Source organism: Hypomesus nipponensis, chromosome 6, assembly GCF_054491055.1.
Source record: "Hypomesus nipponensis isolate SF chromosome 6, ASM5449105v1, whole genome shotgun sequence".
Taxonomy (NCBI): Eukaryota; Metazoa; Chordata; class Actinopteri; order Osmeriformes; family Osmeridae; genus Hypomesus; species Hypomesus nipponensis.
The window spans coordinates 2245948-2255284 of NC_140366.1; the positions used below are offsets into that span (position 1 = coordinate 2245948).

Here is a 9337-nt window from a genome sequence, read left to right on the forward strand (position 1 = left end):
GTTGCTGAAAATCCATAGGTTGAATGGATACAAAGACAGTAGTGGGAGTATGAGTATGCAGCAGCTTGAGGGAACTAGTCTTGACACCAAGGTTCTATTGAGGAGAAAAAGGACATAGGGTTAAGCAAATTTCTTTTAAGGTTTGTTATTTATCCTTTTGGATAACATTCACAAATATGCAACTGCTTTTGAATTTACAATAAATATATTTGTCTTCAGTTGTAGACATTTAAATGAGCCAAGCCCCCACCGCTTGACTCTCGGCTTGAAGCAACAGCCCCAGTGGATGTAGGTGGTATTGCATTTCCGATTTTCTACCCGACTCGTCCGGTCGTTTTTATTCTGTTAACTCCAGTCAACATATCTAAAACTATCTCCCCCAATAATTTTTGTTTGATTCTCGAACCTGGCTCATACTACTAGCTTTTTCATAGAAGAATTTGTCCTGATTTTTGCTAAGATTGAAACCAATCCAAAATGGGTAAACTTGCAGCCCATTTAAATGCTTACGCCAAGAAAAGTTGCCTGGAAACGTGCTCGCGGATACGAACAATGAACGAGCACAAAAGGAGCATCAGCAAATCGCTGATTTACCTGAGCTGAATGAGAACAAGGACAACGGTTTTGATAATCTACAGCTGCCTGCCTTTATTATTGCACGTTTTACAAATGGTTGCACATACATGACTGTATAGTATTGATTTTCGTAAAGTTCACATGTAGGCTATCTGCTTCTTGATCGGACTTGTACCACATTCTGACAGTTTTCTGAAATCATGCCTTAGCTCCAGCTCAAAAGCTTGCGACTGGTTGTCGCAAAGTATGACGTATACAGCTAGTTGCAAGCATGCACGAGTTTCGGAGCTATGAACAAGCTTCTGCGCAAGACCGGACGAGTCTGTCTGGAAAGATGGCGCGGTCCAGTAGGAGCTCTCGCTTGCCTCACTGCGCCACTGAGCACTTTTCATAGAAATGAATGGGGACGCCATCTTGGAAGACAGAAGTAGCTGTCTCTAGTTATATTAACTCTATGAAATGAGCATATCAACGAAAAATTGGCATTTGTCTGAATTTGATAACAAAAAATTATAGAGAGCTTTCTGCGATCTCACTTAGCTAAAGTATAGGACTCAGACACGGCAGAACGGTTTTTGTGATGGAGGGGCGAGATTTTTTGCCCCGCAAAAAAAATGAAATCTAGACCCTCTGAAACGCTATTTCCTGCATTTTAGGGGGCAGAATTTCATTATACACTTTTCTCTTACGTTCTCTGGAGTAGGGTGTGATTGTTGCGAAAATAAACTGACCCAATGCATGTGACACCGAGGACAGCAAGTGTTTTAACAATTATCTTGTTTTCGTTTTCAGATTCGACTTGTAAAATCATGGTATGGGCTACAGTTCGATGGACAACATTTTTTGCGTTGCGTTTGTTTACAGTTTTGTCGTTCATAATTCGGTTCTGCTCGTTTTTGATTTGTTATGTTTACCATTATGCCGATAACAAAGCCTTCTACTAACATGTTCCTGTTCTTTAATGTTTCTAACACATTTGACTAGATCAGGGGTGTCAAACAGGGCGTCCAGCTCAGCGGCCCGTCTTGGCAAAGTTTGAAAATTACAGAAATACATACATTTAATTTCTTTAAAAGTAACTGCTATTCAGAATCCAAATGTCTATTAAGAATGTGGAGGTTTATGAGTGCAAACGTTTTGTAATTTTGTTAATCGATCCAGTAATTGCTTCAAAAACAGCGTAAATGCGATGTCTGCTCCGGAGGCAGAAGCGCTCATTGCCACAGGCAGCAGTGCTTGCTGCGCGCTTTGCGACGCGTTTGACGTCAAACGCGTCACAAAGCAAGGGAATCAGCAGAGGAGAGCCCGGGCAGATAAACAGTGGGCTGATGTCTGAGTTTTTGGTCTTTATGTTTCTAGTTTACTATAGAAAGACCATAAAATAGGGTTTATCATCTAAAACCTTCACCAATGATTTAAACATGCGGCAGTGCCACACGCCGTGAATTTCTCTCGACATTTGCGGTGGATTTTTCGGAGGGGCGACCGCCCCCCCTGTGCCGCCGCCACTGGGACTCATACAAGAATCAAAGTATGGGCCGGGACTATGTAGCATAAATAAAACATTGACAGTAGATTGAAACTACTGGTCTGGCACATTACCAGTAGCGGACTGGCCATCAGGAGCCCCGGGAGAATTCCCGATGGGCCAAAGCACTTCTGGGCCGGAGGGCTCTTGCCTTATAATTTTTTTTACTACTAATAAAAATTTCGTCAGAAGATTGAGCGACACGGTTGGCCAGCAACACGGTTGGCCGGCCCCCCTTTCCCCAGGACAGTTGGTCTATTCCAAATGAACATCTATGCAGCCCTTAGTGCTGCTTATACACAACAGTGACACTGACAGATCGTAGTAGAAACAATATAAAGATGGAAACCCAGGCTAAGAAACGTAAACGTAATTACCTTCACTAGACAATGTTTATCAATTGAAAAAACGGTTATGTTTGTTTGTTATACATAAACTCCAAAAACTATTTTTCGCTCAAATCAGCCAAAATGCGCTAGGCGCGCTCGCATTAAGCGTGGAAGTCCCTAACTGGCATCACATCAGGCACAGAATTTGCATGCATTAGCAGGGCGCTCGCTGTGGTGGCGTATACGGGACTGGTTCTGGTGGGCCGGTCTGGATCAAAGTCCAGGGCCTATTTTTACTCCCAGTCCGTCCCTGCAAATTATGTATCTAAAATGCTTCGAAATACTAAGCAGACTGTTCCACACAAATGTAATACTGTATTTCCATTGTTACCAGTGCAGGAATGTTCTTGGGGCAAACAAATTAAAAGGATCAATTAACGCTGCAAAGTAAAGAAAGGCAACTCAGCAAATAATTTTAGAGCACCTACCTGATCCTGCAGTATTCCTTTAAGAATATGAAAGTATGTTTCATATCATTTTGAAATGCAAGTACATTGGAGTCCTTTTCGCAGCGCTCGAGGTCTCATACTCTCTGGTGTTGAATGCGCTTGAAGTGCACTGTGCACCGTGCGATACACCCGAACTGTTGGACACAGCGCGCGACACCAAGGCACGCGCCCCACAATTCCAACCTCAATGTTACTGTCCCACAGTCAACGTTCCAGGCATTCTAGTGAATTGCTTAGGGAGGGGCATGCGATTGGGGCGTATACAGTAAGACAGTGGTTATTCGTCCTGTGTTTTGAATTCAGTTTGGGTAAGAAGCTATGCTAAAATAATCTAATCATGAACAGACCGACTATTTTAACAGCTCTTTTCATGGATAGAAATCCATAAGAATGTGGGCCTATTACTTTAAAGACAACCCACCAGGAGGACCCGATCAGCCAGCTAATTAAACGGTAATGGAGTTCACCTGTTCGCTTATGTCCAAATAAAAAAGAACGTCTGGATAAAAATGGGTTTCTCTAAATTATTTCTTTGCAAACAACCAGAGTTTATTCAATATTTTCTTCTAATACACAAAAGCGGCAAGAAGTTCAGCTCAACTGCTATGGCCCGTTATCTCGGAATAGGGTTTGTTTGTTGCTTGGTGTTGTATAATGACTAGTTTTTCAACCTTAATGTTTTGCATACAATGTTGACAATTACAAATGTTTTCAGGTTACTCCTCATGATTACAGTCGTGAGCATACAAGCGCAAAGCAAGCGCTCTCCAAGTAAGGAAGTCGTGTTGACTGATCAAGGCTTGCATAGTTAACGGTGAAAACAAAATACCTTAAGCATTCCCTGTTTCAGATATAGACTCCGTCTGCCTCGGCAACATGCTTCGATTGAGTATCGGACCTCTCAAGGGGAAAGCTCTGGAAGTTGATGCAAAGAGTAAGTTGACATTTACATGTCACTTTGTCGTGGTTTGTCATTGTTTTAATGTATGATATTACTACTACAGTGTCACCTTGACTCACTTTCAGATGCCTCTCACATCCTGGCCTTGACACCAAACTTGGCCTCTCAGTGTGGATTCAGTTTAAAAATGGATTCAATGGGAAATGCCATGATCTTTGCCTCCCTTCAAAATTGTTTTGTCCAAAATTCGGTATACAAACTCAGATTTTTTTTAATAAATTGACAATTGCATTTAGGAAAGTAAAGTTGGGTGTCCTGCTGTGACTGCCTTGTGCTGAAGATGATGCTAATCTTTTGTAGACATGAATGATGTTATTGTCATCCGTTTAGGATGATGAAACATTCACCACAGTCACGTACCTCAGACTAAAAGGGAACAACATTACCAATGATGAAACATACGCAGTAGAAAAGACCTGTACATACACTCCTTGGGCATCCCGAGAGATTCTCTGTGATCGCAACTACATGGAAGTAAGTGAATTACTAACTGATTTATAACTCTGTTTTAAGTGGGTGATGTGGGTTCTGTAGCCTCTGGGCTCATGCTTTTGAATTTAAGGGTTGAAATGGGTTGCAATTAATTGGACATGGTGACATCATCCCTAGGTCTCTGTCAGAAGAACTGTCCTCGACAACCCCCCGCCAGAACAGTCCAACGTTAAGAGCTACACAAACCTAGGACGCTTCCAAAGAGCAGCCCATCCAAAGGCAATGCTTGTTACTGTCAGATATGTTGGTGCTGTGTCACAAGTGGGGAATATGTAAGATTGCCTGGAACAGACTGCGCATGAGTAGCACTCTTAAATGTTGGGGCATGACATATGGGAAATGTATTGTTTCACGTAAATGACTAGGCCACAAATACAGATTAAAGGGTCTTTCGATGTCCTGGGCAGGCTTACTAATGAGTTTTTTTCACACTACTCCAACCACAGGCAATCATGACATGACAGATGGTTAATGTATTTTTCTTGCAACAGACTGCTACTGCTTCAGGTTATAGTGTCACTACAGTGGTCTTCACGATTCCAGAACAAAGGGTCATGAAGATTGACCAAGTCCAAAGAACTGGTTATGGTATAACCAACACTCCTACACGACTTGTTCTGCGAAGCCCACTTAACGCACCTGAAACGTTCTTCCAGAATGTAAGCCCTTTATTATGCTCTAAACTTCCCAAGTTTGTTGAGGGTCCCATGTCTAGTTTTCTTGATGTCTTTACAGGTAGCAGGGGTACCAATGGCTGTGCTCAAAACCTCCACCATCTTGGAGAATACATTGTTGTCTACTCAAATAGATTCTTCTGTTGCTTGCCCAACACCAGGTATAATTCATATTGTGTCCCTTCCCTATCCTGTTTGGTTAAACAACTAAAAGAACTAGAGCTCTTTGTTAAAACTGATTTGGTGTTTCATTTTAGGAAGTGTCTCCTTTACGCCAAATATGATCACCTGGTCTGTGCCCCGGCGCATCGACCCTCTGGTATCTTCCAGCAACTTCCAGCTCAAGGAAGTGTTCTTAGGGGTGGAAGGCATGAGGCTGAGCCCCAGTGAAGTTATAGCCAGAGGATACTCCTTGTCGCTGAACAAGATGCATATTATCCTTCAGATTCCAGTTGGTGCTGTTGGAGGTTACTTTAAGGTCAGTGGATGATGGGTTATACGTTTAGGGATATATTGTTTTGATGTAATTCCTGCATCTGGCTTACTTGTACTATAAATAACCTGTGTTCATTGCAGAGCCATGTCAAAAATGGTCAGTACCTCACCACATACTCCATTGAGCCTATGCTTGAGATTCTGTGGACTGAGGATGATCCTCCTAAAGACACTAGATACAAAGTCCTCTTCCCAATCACCACTCCCTTTATAATCAGTCCTCTACAACTGGTTGACCGTGAGTCTTTGTCTTTATGTTTTGCATTTTGCCATATGGTGAGCCAGGACTGATGCTAGGATCTCGCACAATATTGCTTCGTCTGTTGCTCAGGTATTGTTCCTGAAGAGGGGGTGTTCAAGGTGGAATTGGGGACTTTCCTCCAAGATGTGGAGCTGATAAACATCACATTTCTTGATGGGGTCCTTTCTGTAGCTGAGTGTAATGATCGAGGTTTCAACATTGAAGAACTCAGTTTCCCCAATGGGTCAAAGTCCATTGCACTTACCGTGCCCTTCACTGACCGTGCTGTCTTAAATAAGGTATGTTTCTCTCTACACTGCAAAGGAAGACATGTGGCCTACTTAATGATGATTGATGTGGTGATTTGTGAAATTATGCCATAACAATTGTTTTTACATTTTAAATAGATGGATGCTCGGAATGTCGTCTACACTCTTCACATGGTCTTTGGGTTGGTGGTGTTGCCTGAGTATTCTTCATTTACTTACACTGCAGTTACAGAAGTGTCAGTGAAGGGAATTGGTAAATGTCTTCCAATACTCATATAATTTCTATTTTGTAGATCATGCAGACTTGTCCTTAAATTGCTTTCTTTCTGTAGTTCCAGCTTATATCACTGGAACCTGTGATCATGAGAACTTTCATGTCACTGTCAAGTCTGGGAATCAAGTCCAGAACTTAAGAATTGTAGTCGGGCAGCGTCTACTGACACCTGAGATTGCGGAGCAGTATCGCATTGTTACAGAGGGTGCACACATCTTTATCACAGTGCCGTTCTATGCCCCTGATACTGTATTTGAGGTATGGTGCACTTGAGCAGGTTGACTGTTTCATAGGAATTCTGCAACTGGTGAGGTCTGCACAATACATTTTTTGCTGTCTGGAGTAACTCTTGTCTGGTTAGGTGATTGAGTCATCGTCCATCCGAAGCAAGCTACACATGTCTCTGAGAGATCCAGTCACTATGAACATCCAACACTTCTCCTTGTCTTGCAGTTTCCTCTCTGCACTGACTGGTATACTTTCAATATAAAACAGCTGCTTTTTATACTTGTGAATTTTTTTTCAACTTGGCCTTTGTTTGTATAGAATGTTTTGCCAATGGGACGATTGCTGCAGTGGCTGCGAAGATTGAATCTGCTCCAAGTATGATTCCCAGTCAACTGACCCTAAAAGACCCTGCCTGTGGACCAGCTTACAGCGATGACCGCATTGCTCGTTTTCTTTTCACTGGACGCTCCTGTGGCACTACTAGAAAAGTAGGACCTTGGAGTCTGTGGCAATGAGCAGATTTGTTTGTGTAATTTCCAGTAACTTTCCCTCCTTTTGCAGTTTATATCCAGTGTCATGCTGTATGAGAATGAAATCTCATTACCTTCTAAACCGGTTGCAGCAAATGGATTCCAGATGGAAGAGCCACAATATATGTGAGTGCTTGACACAATGTACATCATGTTGATTGGTTTGGATTGTGACACATGTAACTCCTGTCCTGTTTGTAGGTTGAAAGTTTTCTGCTACTACATGGTTAATGCAACACGCAGTGCAGCTTTCCTCACCAACCCACGCAACAATGACCCCCATGTTCTTACCACCAGAAGCCGACTGCGGGTCATAATGAGACTTGCTCAAGGTACGAGTGTACTGAATTATTCTTTAGTTCAGACAAACTTGTCTACAAAAACCTACTGTAAGTCTCAATTGGCTCAGTGGGCACCTTTCCTTTTTCAGACATCTCTTACAACTTGTTCCAAGAGATGGAGGAATTCCCACTTGTAATGAATCTGAGGGAACCGCTGTATTTTGAGGTAGAGGTGGAGGTGCCCATGAATTCTGATCCTAGAGTGGTGCTGAAGTTGGAGTATTGCTGGGCTACCCTCAAAGAGGACAGGAAATCCCAGCCCAGATGGAATCTCATCATTAATGGGTTATTTTAATTCCAGCCAAATGATTACAAATAATATTAAAGGTTTTCCCAATGTTTTTGTTGTCAAAACTCTGACCTCCACCTCTCCCTTTTCCCTGCCAGCTGTGAGAACACGGAAGACCCATTCCAGGTTGTATTCCACCCTGTGTCAGCTGATGCTAGAGTCCAGTACCCCCCTCATTTCAAGCGATTTGAAGTCCAGATGTTCTCCTTCATGGATGAGGACAACCCAAGTTACCTGGTCAGTAATTTACAGAATTTGATTTGGTCTTACAATGGCATAATTGTAGTTTGCGACAGGCCATGGTATATGGTTATATCACAGCCAAGGGGCATTATTCAGCCCATGCCATGCCCATTATCTGTAATATTTAGCAACCATACGGTACCAGTCATGTTTGGACACATTTCCCATTCAATTGAATGGGAAAACTTCTCAAACTTGACTGGTAATGTATATCACAGACTGTGACCTTTTTATCAAAGCTTCAGTCTGGCAATATGAAAGTAAAAAGACTCTAAATAAGCCCCCCTGGCTTGCCTGCATATGGTGCAAGGCGGATGTTATGCTATGTACACACGTGCACGTGTGTGTGTGTCTATGAACGGGTATCTCAAATCAAGCACTGATTTTCCCATCCAGTTTCTTTCACCAGAACAATGACTTATTCCTTTTACAATTCAGTATCACTCTGCGTCTGAGGAAAATAAGACAAACCATGATAATTATTGCTATCAAACAAAGGTAGCTAGCTAACCAAATTCCCATGTAATGAAATCAATACAATGTTAGCCTGTGATGAGAAAATGCTGGTTGCTAGTACATTGCATAGCAACTGCCTTGCACCATGTTAGCAGCCAGGACAGACCATTTTGAACATGGTTTCTACATTGTGTACAGATTGCTTGATGTGAGCTGCCCTTTTAATAATGGACCAATACAAGAACATGGTGTTGAGTGAAGTTATTGAAATTATTTCTATGGACTCATGTCTTTACCAATTCTCAAGGTATATGTCCATTGTGACGTGGTCATCTGTGATGCCAAGTTTCCCAGTGATGGACTCTGTAGTGAGCAGTGTGTAAACAAGAACACAAAAGGTATGCTTGAAAAATATTGGAAAAAAATTGTTAAATAAACAACTTTTTAAAATGTACTTTTTATCCACCTTGGCAGGTCAAAGACATACATTTTCAGAAGGGGACGGTTCAGAACATGTCACATCAGGACCCATTCTGATGTTCAAATAAAGTTTTTATAGACTATTACACTTATCTATTCAATGGAGTGAATAATTATTTTTGCTATACTATCGCTATTTGTTTTGAGGTAAGCGGTCCTGGAATTTATGAATTGCCATTTAAAGGCATTTATTAGCAGGAAAAACCGACAATGGTGACTTGGTGTTTCTAAATGAAGAGAAACTGGAAATGCTATGCCAGGTATTCTGACCCTACCCCTGTTATTCAACAGTTAACCTACACAATGAAATATATACAGTATTCAGACCCTTTAGTACTTTTGTAAACGGTGTCTACAACGTTTTTTTTTTTTTTTTTTTGTATGCTTCTACTTTCTTTTCAGACCCCTGGACTTCCTTCAGG

The 9337-nt window shown here is 41.8% G+C and overlaps 1 protein-coding gene across 1 annotated transcript; it reads left to right on the forward strand.

Annotated features, from left to right (window-relative positions):
• Positions 1–3484: 3484 nt before the first annotated feature.
• On the forward strand, positions 3485–9007 carry LOC146286381 (uncharacterized). Its single transcript, XM_084700668.1, has 21 exons — positions 3485–3570; positions 3658–3713; positions 3793–3876; positions 3969–4093; positions 4234–4377; positions 4513–4614; positions 4887–5054; positions 5131–5230; positions 5327–5547; positions 5646–5802; positions 5896–6104; positions 6213–6327; positions 6407–6606; positions 6710–6821; positions 6895–7064; positions 7138–7232; positions 7308–7438; positions 7537–7732; positions 7835–7973; positions 8743–8833; positions 8910–9007. Exons 1-21 carry the CDS (start codon positions 3548–3550, stop codon positions 8981–8983), a joined length of 2712 nt encoding a protein of 903 aa, XP_084556794.1. The 5' UTR covers positions 3485–3547; the 3' UTR covers positions 8984–9007.
• Positions 9008–9337: the final 330 nt, after the last annotated feature.